At 50.9% G+C, this 15,239-nt stretch overlaps 4 protein-coding genes across 4 annotated transcripts; 2 read left to right on the forward strand and 2 right to left on the reverse strand.

The window, feature by feature from the left end:
- Positions 1-151: 151 nt before the first annotated feature.
- On the forward strand, positions 152-673 carry MRS44_011341 (uncharacterized protein; the record flags this gene model as incomplete). Its single annotated transcript, XM_046273692.2, has 1 exon — positions 152-673. The coding sequence occupies one exon, from the start codon at positions 152-154 to the stop codon at positions 671-673; it is 522 nt and encodes a 173-aa protein (XP_046134957.2).
- Positions 674-2,463: 1,790 nt separating this feature from the next.
- MRS44_011342 (uncharacterized protein) lies at positions 2,464-4,137 on the reverse strand (the record flags this gene model as incomplete). The annotated part of the gene is made up of 1 exon (XM_046275738.2): positions 2,464-4,137. The coding sequence occupies one exon, from the start codon at positions 4,135-4,137 to the stop codon at positions 2,464-2,466; it is 1,674 nt and encodes a 557-aa protein (XP_046134956.1).
- Positions 4,138-6,012: 1,875 nt separating this feature from the next.
- Positions 6,013-6,834, forward strand: MRS44_011343 (uncharacterized protein; the record flags this gene model as incomplete). Its single annotated transcript, XM_046268991.2, has 1 exon — positions 6,013-6,834. One exon carries the CDS (start codon positions 6,013-6,015, stop codon positions 6,832-6,834), a length of 822 nt encoding a protein of 273 aa, XP_046134955.2.
- A 1,518-nt stretch (positions 6,835-8,352) lies between these two features.
- Positions 8,353-10,878, reverse strand: MRS44_011344 (uncharacterized protein; the record flags this gene model as incomplete). The annotated part of the gene is made up of 1 exon (XM_046268990.2): positions 8,353-10,878. The coding sequence occupies one exon, from the start codon at positions 10,876-10,878 to the stop codon at positions 8,353-8,355; it is 2,526 nt and encodes an 841-aa protein (XP_046134954.1).
- Between the last annotated feature and the right edge of the window lie 4,361 nt (positions 10,879-15,239).

The following is a 15,239-nucleotide window of genomic DNA, read 5'->3' on the forward strand; positions in this document are numbered from 1 at the left end:
CCCGTACAAGGGGATTGTTACAGCATGTCTGCCTTGTCGGAATCAAGACAACATCAGTGTAGGCCTTAGCATGCTGGCCTATCCGATCGTCATGGCTAACCAGGTACAGCGTCGTAGATCCCGAAAGCGTTTAAATATCCGCCTGCAAGTCATGGCCCCAAGACCGACTCTCCCTCAAGTTTCCCAACCAGCCCTTCCACAGCTGCCTAGCAACACCTTCATGGATGCCCACACAGTTTCCAACACACCCAACGTTCAGCCAGCTTCCACGTCTCCGGATGCGTTGACTATGACCGCGGTCCCCAATATGCCTCTAATACACGACTCAGGAGTCGCCCAAGAAACCATTTCTTACTTCGAGGGTTTCGATTTGGATCTGGTAGCTGCGACCTCGCCATTACCAGATATCGAGTTTACAGCCAGCGACTTCGACCTGCTCGGCAACCCGTTGAGTCCCGCCAACCCGCATCCCGCCAATGGCCAGAATACCATCCCGATTACTTCCGACACTCCCAGAGATCGCAAGACCTCGTGTGTCAAGTGTTTTAGGCCGAGGCCCTCAGGGAGTAATACGCAAGAAGACCAAGGCCTGTGCAGGGCATGCTACGCCAAGTTGCGGAGGGCCCAGTTGCGAGCCGCCAGACAATGGGGTGGCCAAGTCTCAAGGGACTAAATGGAGTGTTGCTCGCCAGTTAGTCCAGGTTGCCTCCTCGCTCAAGGCCATTCTCGAATCCTCGCGGCCAGCACTTTTGGGCGCCAGTAGCCTGAGCTTTGGTTCTTGGAACAGAATCAAGATTGTGCATATCATAGGTAGTCACTCGGACAAAAACATGAGATACTAAATTAAGCCTCCCCAGGTAGTTTCTGACGCAAAATGGTCCCTAAATATAGTAAATAAATAAATATAAGAAAAATCCTACAGGTAACTAAGTGAAATATCCAAAGCTTTAATATTATTTCTCATTTTCTCTCTAACTTAGCTCATAGCTGGGCTATACAGTGAATACTCTTTATTAGCTTGAGCCACTGTGTCTAGTCATCCTGAAATCCGATCCTGGACAAGCTGGCTGATGAATAAAATAAATCTCGACGTAATCCCCTGTTGCATATCTATTTTATACATTTCAGCTACAATGTTGCTATACGGCAAGACAGAATATTCCCAATGACCAACCGGGCGCTCCATATTTCCTCTTTCTGTTATGAATCATTCTCCGTTGGCCAGCGTCAGCCGACGGGCCCAGCAGCGACCAACCGTCAGCTCGGATCCTAAATAGACAGTTGCAAGTAAGATCCGAGGCTCCCGAGCCCATGATTGATTCGCTGCTCCAGGTGGTCAGCTTCGCAAATGCCCCACAGCCGGTGCATTCGATTGCTTCAGCTTAAGGAGCCGCATGTTGTACAAGGCTTGCAACGGTAAACGCTCGAGTATAACTTGCTGCTACATTCCCTTGGTTTTAGATCCATTTATCTTTCTGTTCAAAATCCACTCCATGGTTTCAACTCGAGGCGTTCATACAGACCCCGACCACCTCGATGGCCAAGATGGATCGGCACGTCTCCCGTCATGTTAGGCGGGTTCTTCACAACATTTGGTTATTCGCATTCACGGTAATTGTCATCACGATCTTTGCAATTGCTTGGCTAGTGCAAGGAGGATCAATTGCGTTGCCTCCATGGACTAAAGACCTCAGCCTTCTATCCGAAGAAGACCAGGCCAAGTACTCGGCTGTGCTAGTCACTTGCATTTGTGTCTTCTTTGCACTACTACTCGTCACTTCCTACAGTTTGATAAAATCAGGTAGTAGCCGTGGGTATGGATAAGCGTACCAAAAGGGTTCGTAAGTCGGGAGCCTGCCATGTTGCATTTCAAGCCGGTTCAGATACTCATCGTTATGCAGTCCGACATCGCTTCCAGCCTCAGGCCTGGAAGATACCAAAGGACTTGCCCAGCCCAAAAATACAGTAACATGTGGTGGACGTCGAAACTGCTGAGCTCTAGGATTGTCGACAAACTAGTGGAGGCACACCTCAAGAAACCTTACAAAGAGTTGGCCGAACACCACCTTGCTGAACTGTCAACCTCAAGGCGGGGAAACTCTCACTTCATTTGTGGGTGACTAGAAACATGGCCTTCCTCCATGTATCCGCTAAGCTCGTCAGATACCATCGATTGCCTACCTTTGTCAAATGGCCTTTGGTTAATGATGGCGACAGCTATCCCTCTTCAGTTGGGTCGCCTTGATCTATTCGCTCTGGAAGCAGAAGGTATAGGGTAAATAATATACCAATGCGGCCATCAAGACTGAGGGTTATCTCATCTTCTGAATGTCTCTTCTTGGGCACGTTGATGAGCAAGAATGTTATGCCTAGGGCGCTCTCAAAAGCGGTGAGAAAAAGAACAGTGTGCATCTTGTTTCCTATTCTTAATTCGACCTCGTGTGATAAGGTATCGTGCTGTTCCTATATCTCTTTCCTATCAAGCCTGCCAATCAATGTACCACCATCAAGAATGCTACCAAACATGGCTGCCTCAAACAGGTGGTTTACCTGCCAGGCGTGATGGTTTGCATGAGCAATCACCCATACCATCTCCAACACAGACCCTCGGGAGAATAACTTGGCCATGCAAAGCCTTGAGCCCTCGACAAACTTCTTCTCTTGCTCTTCGTCAACCTTGCCTCCTCTAACATACTCGAGTGGGCCTGTAACAAGGAACCACCAGAGGTCTCGAAGTAACGGCTCTTGTTGGTTGGTGTCAAGAAAATGCTCCACATGATTGCATGTGTCATCGCCGTTGCATGCAAACTTGGGGTCCAGAGGCCTGCTGAAACCTGTTGTGTGGTATTCCTTGTCAAAGACCTCGTCGAAATCAGCCTCCAACTGGGGTCGAGCAGGTGCCTTGCGGGCTTTGGGCCAGCCAAGAAGCGCTCGCCGGAAAAAGAAATGCCGATCGTTTTGAATGTGCCATGTGTACAGCGCAGCGCACATTCTAGCCACAGGTTCATGCCACCTCTGAGTCAACATCCTAGCTCCAACGGCAGCGTAGGCATCGTAAACTCTTCGCAGAACGTCTTCGCTCACGAGGCCTGTGTCCGTCACGTCTGCGACGTTCAGGAACGAGTTCATGATCTCCGAGTTGACAAGGTCGCATCCCACGTCGACGACATCGGTACCTGGCGAGCTAAAGACCAGGTCCGCCATAACGGCACCGGCATCGAAACCCCGCGCTATGGCCTCGGCGGCCATTCCGAGGAGGCTACTCTCGGAAAGGGAGATGATCTGTGCCGAGTGTCGGTCGAGGCGGGCTGACTGGGTTGTCAAGTGCGCCTTGTGTTTCGTTTCGAGTGCAATTTTGCCTTGGATGTATCTCATGCCCACGCGGACGGCGTCTCGTCTCTCACGGCCGCCCATGGTGCTCAAGGCATGCGGGTCTGCAAGACCTTTCTGATACATCTGTTCAAGAGAGGGAAAGACATAGTTGTAGCCGTGTTCGTAGTAAAAAGCCATGTCAGTCACGTAGTTGGAGAACATGGTTGACGGATCAGCAGCACCCATGAGCAGGCTAGCGATGCCACAGCCAAACAGGGCATTGTTCGTCTTCATGGCTTCAGGCCAGTTCTCTGCCCCAAACAGCTTCAAAGTTTCTTCCGAAGCCTTGCTCAGGCCAGTCCCCTTTGGTGGCAGAATGTTTCCGGCCCCATGCTGATCTTCTTTCCAGCGCTGAAGATCGGGAGACAACTGGAGGTGGACCGCGGAGGGCCCTGGTCCTGAAGTGGACAATGATCCTTCTTTGTCCAGGGTTGAGTCTTCTGAAGTTTGTTCGACGTCGGCAAAGACTCGGGCGACCAAGTCTACAGCCTGACGCGACAGGGCTTCCAGGTCAGCCACCTTGCCGTCACCGACAAGACATCTCGCTTCCGAGTAACCGGCGTGAACGGGGTGTCTTGGCTTACGGCCTAGCAGCCTCCCGAGACGGCTTCGGAAGCCCTTGCCCCAGAAATACAGGGGAATGCCTGCCGGTTCTTCTGGAAAAGACTGTTTCTTGGGGGATTTGACTTTGATGTTTAGCCCTTTGAGGGAAAACTGGCCCCAATAACCTTGCCGAGGCCGGGATGGACAGCAGGGGACGGTCATTTCGATCGACGGCGTGAAAGTTTATGGGTAGTGAATTGCTACGACGGGAGTCCGAGCGTTGGATCCTTCCTGCTCTTTATATCATCAGGATCATGACATTATGCTCTCTCAAATGCGCTGTTAAGCAGAGCATTTGTTAGCAGCTCCGCAGTTGCCGACGCAGGTCAGTACGCGGCCACTCTGCAAGATCATGGTCTCCATGCACCAACAACCCCGAACTTGATACCACGTTTGATGCTATGTTGACAGACCAGTTCTTTGGTATTGCCTATCACTTCTGTCTTGGGCTTGAGTTTGCTTGCCGAGCCTCGTCGCACTCCACGCTGGTTCGGGGCCGTGGCCAATCACGCTCTACCTGTCAACGCTTCCGTGACCGGGTAGCCTGAATAGCGTCCTCTTGATGGTTCTATCTCGGCCAAGAACATGCCGTCTTGTCCCAGTGACAGACCCACGACGTCCGAGGCTAGGCTGGGATGTAGCTCCTGGGCCAGGCCCCCTAGATAGTGTTGCGACGTCGTCAGTTTTGCGCGATATCATGAACCAGCCTTGCCACTGGAAGAGTAAACGAGAAATCCTTGAGCTGTAAGCGAAAACTAGGACCCGGGAGATTGGCTCAGTGTCATGCAGTAAGTAGAAAGTGGCTGCTGTCGTCCAGATCCAGACCACTACTAGATTTGCAGCCTCTCGGAGCTGGACAAAGACGGATCAACTCTATCGGCAAAACAAAAGTCAGGATAAGGTCATATCAGGGTTCAGCACACCGCGACTTAGGATCAAAACCAGGTCACGGAATACAGACTTGGAATGGAAACGATCACCACAGACTAACCTGGCGATAAGCGAGAAATGGCCTAACTCACTTTCGGTAGAGCAGAAACGAACACGTCACGAGGTCCACAGCCCAAGCGAGAGAAGCCAGGAATGCACTCAGGCAGGCACTTAAAGTGGCCTGGTATCGCCACTTGGCCTACTTGAGCCTGCTGGTCCGGATGCGTTTATACCTCGTCTGAGCGGTGAGAGGCCATCGAGATTGGGCCTGTCTGCACCCTTACAGAGACTATTTCTTATACAATGATCCCAAACGCTTAGCCAAGCATTCCCTGGTCAAATCAAATCAGTTGTCAAATGACAAAGTGCTGACACTTGAGCTCGGGCAAATGTTGGGCGAGCCTGCAAGCTTGGCGCCTCTCCCGAGACACAGCTGCCATCCCCAACTACCGACAGGCATGTTCGCCGATATGGGTCCCCAGGGCCGGGACTCGCACTGAGTAGGGCAGTCATAAGCGAAGCTAAAGAACTCGGCACCGTACGGGGCATTCCAAATCATGCAATCTCTGTCGCAGATCCTCCCTTGTCAAGTCTGACCCTGGCATAGCTTGGGACACGGGGCATGATCCTCTCTGCATGCCCCGTCGTATCCCAGATCAGAAGAAGGGGCGGAATACAAGTGCCGCTCCAATCTTCACAGCAGCAGACAAAAACATCCAACTGCCGCCCTTCGCCATCCAACACTTTGAACTTTTGAAGTTCATGCACAGACCTGCATTAACACTATGCAGCATAGGCTAAGATGCCGTCACTCGAAGGCCTATCTTTAGTTCCCTATCGCTCGCTCGATCCATCCGGGACCGAGGTCCGGCTGCTTGAGCTGCATCCGGCTTCGACTGGCAACATCAATGAGCGCCTTGTATGTCGCCTGGTACATGAACGGCTTAGCGACTCCTCCGACTTTATTGGCCTTTCCTCGCTCTTCGGTGACATCAATGTCACCGAGGCCATCCAAGTGAATGGGACCAGGGTCGTCTTGCCCGCCAACGTCGCCCAGGCATTACGTTACGTCCGAGCTGTTTTTCTGGCCCCTTCACCACCGACTCCATGTTCCTCTTCATCAGATCTTCGAGAGGAGAAAAGATACGAAGCACCTCTTCCACCTCCACCTCCACCCAAGAAGGCTCCAAGCTGGCTTCGATCTCTCTTCAGGGTGTTCGCAACGCATTTGCCGAGCCCTCAAAAGGGGCTAGGCCACCTCTGCGCATATGGCTTGACACTTTGTGCATCAACAGAAGAGATGCACGTGAGGAGGCAGAGCGGCGATCTCATATGGCGCGAGCTTACCGACATGCCAAGATGGTAGTTGGATGGCTTGGACCCAAAGACTCTACTTCCGATCTCGCCATCGAGATCATCCGGGCATGGGATAAGTGCATGCCCCTCACTTTTGGCGAGCCGGGTGACCGTGAGCTTCACCCAGAAAACTACGCCCCTACACTACAATGGATGGGTCCTGTTGCGCACCTGAGTGATATCCCAGAGGGTATTACCGACCCGCGCGAGGTGCCCAACTACAAGGCCATTTCAGAGTTTCTCAACCGGCCATACTTTCGGAACACATGGATGCTGGATGATATGACCATGGCGCGATTCCCAGCTTTCCTATTAGGCGACGACATTGTGTCATGGATGCAGATATTACGACTCAACCGCGTCAACGAGGACATTAAGGATCATGGAGCCGACATGTTCCCTGATCATCTGCGGCATTTGCTAGAGTACATGCCGCTTGGGAGTGTATACACCTTCCTAAAGGAGTTTGATATGCGGCAGAGGGAGGAAGGGATTGTTCCAATGATGATCACCGCCACGAGTTCGGTGAGGAGTTCAGAATCGATATCCGCTTTACGAGGAGCGCAAAGATAGGAGCTTGGAGAAGGTCTGGCGCAATTACTGTTTAGCAGGCAATAGGTGCTTTGGAGAAGTTGGTTGTAGCATACATCAAGTCAATACCCACACTGTTTTCATTTTGTACAAACCTCAGATCTTTTTGCCTCGTGTGGTGTGAGCAAATTATCAACAAAACCCTAGTGATATCTGAAGATTTAACTAGTAGTAGGGGTGAGAGTATGCAAACTCGAGGCGTCGACGCTTAATTCACGTACGTCCTCTCTCTCTCTCTCTCCCTCACACACACACACACACACACACACACACACCACTCAACTTTTCGATGCTTGTGGCAAAGTCAAAGCATGCTATGATACTGATTGACATTGTACAGATTGTCCTGAGCTGTTTACATTCCCTCAAGCTGCTGTGCACATCTGACGATAGTTCCTAAACAACCATCATAACGTCCAATGTCGTAGATAGTACGCAGGCTTGTTGGGAAACTATTTATTCACAATAAGATATATTTATTCAAGTTCAGCGGTCATTTAATTCTCTTGTTTTCTTTCTCCAGTTCTTTGAAATTATCAGCGCTCTATTACTGTGGCCAAGGTAAAGACCTCTAGCGCTCTGGCACCGACTCCTCTCATTCTCCTGCGTTTTGAAAGACAGGCTACAATATTCAAAGTCTCTGGAGGGGTTTCAAGGCTATGGGTAGTTTCTCTGATACTTGGACTCGCCATTGACGAGTGTTTGTCTTGCTTGACTCAACATTGGAGGCTTCACTAATAAACGGCCTCATCATAGTTACCTTCTGCATTTTTTATGCTTAGTGAGAGTCAAAAGCCGTGGAATTCTAATTTACTTTGAGTTCAGAAGCTGCTATGCGGTCTTATGGATAAGGAAGTGGTTTTGATTTACGTGGCGGAGCAAAGCGAGTGCTCACTTGACACGCTTGTATCGGATACCGGAGAACATGAATAAGCAAGATTAGTTTCAACTAAAGCATGCGTATCGATGCATTATATGAAGAAGTCATGCGAAACTCAAATGAAGTTGTCTTTCATTTCTGAAAACAGGGTGGCTTTGGCCATGTCTAAGCGGTAGGCTCAGGGGTAGGACGAGCGTCTAAACCCAACACCATTTCCTAGAGCAACGACACCGACTCTAGCTTAACCGCAGAGATTAAGCAATAGCCTAACTACCACAACCTTGAAGACTAAGATAAAAGGTGTGAAACACTGGTCCCCGGGAAAACGCCTGTGACCGAACGTTACGTGGTTGGTAAACGCGGACCTTGGACAGAGATACCACTGAGACATCTGTTACAAAGTTCCCCACTCGGAAACAGTCCAAGACATCATTGGTGGTATGGCTGATAACTTTAATCTCATAATATGCATTCGAGCTCTCTCTGGAGCAGTCGCTCTAAGTTATGTACAAAACTGCCCTCTACCATATGCTAAAGATACGGAAAAAAAAAAAGAAAAACACAACAGGCATTAAAACATTACATATGTGGTCAACAGAATCTAGGCTTGCCCGCTTTTCTTAGCCCTTGTGATCGAAACGCCAGCGTTTGCTATTCTCCTTTACGAACCACCGGGTTATAAAGGCGCCCTCCTCAACCCATTCCGCCCACTCTCGACCATGCATCTCTTCCACACCCTGCAGGAATGACACGAAGTCAAAGTTTTGTACCGAGTTAAGCTCGTGAGGATCGGATGTAAGGTTGCTTAATCGCCACTCAACGTTCTCGATGACAGGCACGACGAGATGTCGTTCGGGATAACGGGCGTCACGGACGGTGAGCATGGCTCGGCCTGGGTTGGTGACTGTGAATTGCCATTGCCCTTGGCCAGTACGATCATTAACCACATTCAGTTCCCGCAAAAGAGACTGCCCTTCGTAGTTGCGGATGAGATCCGCGGCAGCCTTTTGGCTCGCCTCGCTCAAGGATCCAGTTTCAAGAAGCATATCGAGGATCGTAGGTAGAACTTGAGAGGATTGGACAGCGCCGTGTGAGTCGAAAGCCGGTAGTTGAGGGTGCGAGAGAACCAGAGGAACGTGATCAACGCCGATATTAGGGTTATAGTATGGGGAGGCAAAGTTGTTTTCGGGGAGGGAGACACCGTGATCTCCGAGGAACATGACCAATGTTTCGTTGGCAACTCCTTGTTCGTCAAGTAGGTTGAGGATCTTGCGGATCCATCTGTCGTCGTAGCCCTCCGTGTTGATGTAACGGGACATCATGTCGAGGCCCTTGGCCATCTGGGTGTACTTTTCGGTTGCTGGCAAGTGGAAGCGGTGGTGGCTGGTGCTCGTGAGGTGAGTAAGAAAGACTCGGTCGTTTGTCTTGCCGGCGTCGACAAAGATATCGCGGATGTAGTCTTCAAGGGGGTCCTCCTCGAAAGCGAATTCGTTGATGTTGGGAAGCGTGACTGGGCCATGCTTTGCAGCCGGGCTTCGAAGGTACTCTCGACCGATGGTATGTTCTTTGGGGAAGCCCATAGCGGCCATCAGGCTGTTTTGGTTATCATAGTCGAGGGTGGCGGCCTGGAAATAATAAGACTTCCAGCTCGATTCCTTGTCATTCGGCTCCGTCTTTGAGTCTCCCGCCTTGTTCAGGGCCTCAAAAACATGAGGAAGACAGGGCTGATAGATATGATGACTGTATTCAAGGTTGAAGTCACCAACCAGAGGCGCCACGCCGCAAACTGTACCAACCATGCTCTTGAGTGTGTATGTTCCAGCAGTGTGAGCATTGGTGAAGCGAATTCCACCACGTTTGTTTTTTTCTTCGTGTTCAAATCCGTCGTCATAGTCACCCGTGATGAAGTTGGCAGTCGGCGTGAGACTGGCCATCTTGTCCTGGACCTCTAGAGGGAGTTTGCCATCTGGCCATGTGTCGGCGAACCGGTTCCAAATCAAGCCATCCTTCTTGATGGGGAACACATCGCTTCTGGTACTCTCCAATAGGATGATCACAACGTGTCGAATGGAGATGTCCTTCAGCTTTCCCCGTAGCTCTTTCAGTAAGGGCTCATCGAGATTCGATATCTTGAGCGGGTCGGCAGCCGCGCTATAGTGCGTCTCGTCGGTATACCAATCTTCAAAACCGGCAAGCGGCGAGTCCTTTGGCATCCAGGGGCAAGGTGATGACTTGACAAGGGCCGTTCGTGTGTCCCAGCTGCGCTGGATGCCGTTTCCATAGTAAGAGGGTAGATCGTCCAGGAATGGTGATGTCGATGCAAAGTCGACAAAGGGCAAAAGGCCGCTGGTCCATGACAGGAAAATCAGGGAAGAGTCTTTGGGTCTCAAGAATGAGAGAATGAAAAGAGCTGTGAGGAGAATGGAGACGACGATGTACGGCAAGGCGCGCCAGAGGCACTTGGTTCTCAGCGGGGGCCGTGGAAGTGATGATGACTTGGGCTTCTCGCTGTATTTGACGCTTACTCCGGAGCTCTTCTCGTCGTCGTCCTTGGTGTAGCGGTGACCGTTGTGTTGAGGAAGTTGATAGTAGCCACCTTGAACGCGACTCAGTTTCCGTCCAACGCAGGAGAATGGCCAGTTGACAATGTCTGCTCCCCATCCAAAGAGTCCATAGCAGGCACCCTGAAGTACCGCGCTCGCAAAAATGGCAAGGGACACAACGACGACAAAGGTCATGAGCCCTGAGAGAAGAACAGTCCTCGCGGCCGGGTCAGCAACGAAGCCGATGTTGCGCCAGTGAATCTCGGATCCTGCGACAAGGTAAAATGAGACGGACACGATGCCGAGTGAAACATTGTAGGATATTAAAAAGGTGGCAAGGGCTGAAATGAGTATTCGTAGCCTGCCCGGTGAGCTGGGTGTCCAGTGACTAAGCAGAAGCCTGATGAGGAGTAGAAGTAATATGTCTTGAGTGAAGAAGGAGAAGAAGAAGAGCACCATGCGCTTTGGAGCCACTGAAAAGCGATGGTTGTGGAGATGTGCGCCCTTGGCACCGCAGACAGCCAAGACGGCGAGGGCAAAGACGAACCTCCGGTTGGCGAGGCGTGAGACAAGAAGCCCGATCCATCCTGGTTTTCGATTCATCTTGGCTGGACGGAACCCTTCGAGACAAGTCGATTGGTCGCGTGAGGGGAATTCCAGGACGGGAAACGGGGGAAAGAAGAGAGGACTGGGCGCTCGACGATGATAAATATCTCTCAACCCCAGAGCCTGGTTTCGCGCCAGGCGTTGGCGGTGCCGCGTTAGGCCTTTCTGGAGAAGCGATTAGGGGTCATTCTAGGCTCTGATCGCCTGCCTGGGGCCTGTTGGCCGACTGCACGCGTTAAGGGGGCCCAGGTCCAGTCCAGTTCATTTGGCAGCTTCTCCGCTCAACACTCCGCTAGCCAATATGCCGTGCGCCAGCATGAAACGAGAGGACCCGATCCAACGCCACTTAAGGGTCCTAACCAGTCGCGGCTGGTCGTGCCGAAAGAGCCCTACAAGCACCAGCAACGGTGGCAGATTGGAATCATCAGTGGACCACTCACCCAGTTTCCCCTATTGGATCTCGCGTAACAGCTCATCAACCTGTGTTGCCCAAGCAGTTCCAGGTGGTACGGCTGCGCCACTGAGGAAGCACAAAAGACCCATTTTCGTTTACCGTATCGACTCATGAGATGGAAAAGGGGTCCGTGGGCCTCGAAGTCCTTGCAAATCCCAATTGCTAACCGGTTAAGGACCCAAGACACGAGACAGTGCGCGTTGCTTGATTGGACCGGCGGTTGCATCATGAGCGGAATCTAGCCGTGAATGGTCAAGGCTGGTCTGTCTAGCAGGGGCAGCGTGGGGTCTAGACTCTGCCAAGCCTCTGAGCAAGGGCTCTCCCCGGCTCAGTGACATTCAAGGCCCTGATCTGCAAGGGGCGGCACGAGCTCGAATGAGGGGATATTTCGAGCAAGATGAGCACCCAGTCTGAGCTTCTTTCTGTGAGACGGTCGGTAGTTCAGCTCTGCTGCACGTCGCTCTCCGTGAGATGCTTGTGGAGCGATGGCTGCTTACCCACCGTTGAAGAAATCAGTGTCTGAAACATGGTGACAGCCCTATCCTGGGATGGCAACGTGCCGGAAAAACAGCCGAACAAACAGAAAAGCTAATGGCCGAGGCCCTGAGTCAAGAACAAGGGCCCATCCTTCGGGCAGGGCCTAGCGGGCTTCTTCTGTTGGTTCTACCCCCAAATTTCTCCCAACAGACAGGAGCACGTGCCCGTGGCGTTCCCTCTTAGGGCCCAAGATGCACGCGTGAGGCCGCCGAGGAAATGTTGTATGCACAAGCCGGGCGAATGATGCAACCCCCGCGAGAAGCCATTGGACCACGACCTCGAGCGCCTGCACGCGAGCGGCCGATATTGGCTTGACACCTTCCTTGATTAGACACTCGGTGTCTAGACCATGCATCGATTTGGGGAGGGCACTTCTGATGATAGAAGTCTAGAGTTACGTTTGAAGCGACGCGACTGGCCATGCCGTATCGAGACTTACCACGACCGATCTAGACCAGATATACGAGCCACCCATCATTACAAAAATGCACAGCCCGCATCGTATAGCCTTAATCCTGCGCAGGCATCGGTCCACCCTAGTTAACCGTGATGCCGTTCTACCGAGGCAGATTGTCCAACACGAAACCCAACCAGTTGTGCAACAGCGCTGCAGCTGGGCGCATGACAGCGGGGGGCGCATTATACTTCTCAAGCAAGCACAGCCGCGGTAATATCATGCTTCGTGAGAGGCACAAGGCGCGTCCCAGAATGGATAGCTGAGCGAAATGTGTGTCCCATCTTTCAACAGCAAAATCAGGTGCATCTCACCAATGTCTTATCCTAGTAATACTGAAAGGGTATTGAGAGCGGCATGACAGCTGTGCACGTTAGTGCTACGGTGAGATCAAAGCGGCTTTCACCTCAGCCCACAGACCTTTCAGCTTAGGCTACAGGCCGTATGATACGATGGAGTCTGTCCAATGGCTTCATCACCATCGTAATGATTGAGGCGCACGCAGGGAAACTTTCCTTCTGAAACTCATTTGACTCAAGTACAATGTGTCAAACGAGCGTCCCTGCGTTAGTTTCTTCTGCGCGGCGGCTCCTCGGCAACCAAGACTAAGAAACTCGGGGAGGCTTACGCATTCTTTTTTACTCTGCTTTCAAAATACGAGTTTCCTCTGAAAAATATCCATTTATAGCTTCTCAGGACGTTGCTTGCCTAAAGTCAATTCAACGGACGCGTCATGTCCCAGATAAGTGGAAATCCATGTGCTTCTTGAATGTACTGACTGAGCTGGGTTGTGAACATGCCAGTTTCACGGGGTGAGTTGTAGAATGAATACAACATGTCAGTTCTCTCGTATTTACATGCTGAACAGTGCCTCAACGACAGGACTGAACAGGCACAAGGCCCTCTCGCAACAAGCTTTCTGTGAAGCAGGTTGATCGACTCAAACCAGTTTGGGGTTGACTTGAATGTGTCGAGGGCAGTTTGATGGATTGTTTCGCCCAGTTTTGTAATCATTTTTAGAAGCCCTCATACATGCCAGGGCATCTCAGTCGGCCTACTTTCTCGTGTGTGGATGTGTTGGTTGGTTAACTGCACTCACTCACTCAGGGCTCATTATCGAGGGCCAAAACTTCGGTCACAGTTTCCCACATTCCCTTCAGTGCAATCTCAAGGTTTATATTCCCTCTAGCAGTTTCTAACTGTGTTTTGCCCACCAAACAACGCCCCTAATTCATCCCCCCCCCCTCATTAAGCACACCTACGGTTGTCAGAGTGTTGGAAATGTTAGGTTCGTCAAGGGCAACTTCATAAACGCCACAACATTCAATAAGTCTAAAGTACCACAATTCGACGTTTTGGCGACATATGGAACCCCAACCGTTGCCTTTACTTTGTCGTGGTGAACATGACAGACACTGATGTTGATGTTGATGTTGATGTTGTTGTGTTGCAGGCAACATCGGCTGGGAAACCGTCTCGTGTCAATGTTGAACCGACCCGTCCGTCCAATCAGAGGTTGAGAGGGTGTGATGATGTAAGCACTCTCTGAGCAAATCAAACCCCCTCTGGCAAAAAAAACCGAAATGCGTCGAGATCAGAAGAACTCATGCTAAACAGCCATGGACATGCAGTCGAAGAACAAAAGAAAAGTCAAACGACATAAAAACATGTCAGAAGTTCGGTATTAAATTTCCATTCCATTATAGTCTCTTATCCAGTTCCTACAGGCTTGCTTTAGATCGTAATCTCAAGTTTCTCCAACGTTCAGTTGGTTCCAGGGTAGTTGATGTTGTGCTGTGAGGGGCTGAGGCGAATCAAGGTGAGAATGCTGTGTGTTGTTCTTGAGGGCGCCTGGAGATCGGCCCGCCAATTCCGTGCTTGGTGTTCCTAACCGAGTTATGTTTTGGAAGATTGGTCTTCCAAGTGCAACAGGAACCAAGCACGGGGAACCGGGCCGGTCTCCAGGCCCCATCAGGTAGGTGTTGGTTGTGTTGTCCCAGTACTGTGACCCAAATGCCAAGCATTTCTGCGTCGTTGTTGAACATGGGGATTGGGCAATGAGACGTCATCCTTTCTGGCATTGATTCGTGTGACCAAATAAACTCAGAGGAAGCTGATATCGATGATGAGGACGCTGACGACGTCAGTGGCCACCCCAAACAAAGGAAGCATAACAGTCATAGCTACGTCATGTTAGCTAGTCAGCGCAAACCTTGAGCTTCGGCCTCTTGGAATTATATAGAGCTTACTTGCTGACGACGAGGATCCTGAAAACTTCTGGCTCTTACCAACACTAGGAACAAGAGCTATTCTTCACAAACTCATTAATCCACCACCAAAGAAACGAACCATGGCGTGCGACTGCGGATCTACTTGCAACTGTGGTGGGCCGAGCGCCTGTTCCTGCGACAACACTTGTGTCTGCAAGAATTGCGGTGGAGTACGTATCAACGTGCACGTTGGCTGGGCCCAGGATAACACTTATTTCTAGAAATGACTCCGTCTCACATAACTGTGAGTAGAGCGGCAGTTATTCGATGAGCGAGAGGCGCCCTTTTGGTCTGGAGATTGAGATGGCACGACGACGAGATTGTTTGTAGCCGAGATCGTAATCAAGGAGTTGACCAATAATCCTAATTATGAGCATTATTTATTGCCTGCGGGAAAACATTGAGCTTGTTGCTGGATCTGATATCCTGAGGTTAGGCGCCAGGACACGACGTAGTTATCCGAGTTAGCATCCAAGTCTGGTGTGTGTCAAATGATTCAATCACCCACCAGACTCCAGTTCTCTTGGCTCTAGGACACGCCTATTACTTAAGTTATATCTCTCACTCTTATTTAACATAAAATTTGTATTTATTAATGCAACTGGAACATGGTTAATAGAGGGTGCGGGTTTGTAGCGCACCA

The sequence above is a fragment of the Fusarium solani genome (assembly GCF_023522795.1).
Source record: "Fusarium solani strain SB1 chromosome Unknown bctg00000007, whole genome shotgun sequence".
NCBI lineage: Eukaryota > Fungi > Ascomycota > Sordariomycetes > Hypocreales > Nectriaceae > Fusarium > Fusarium solani.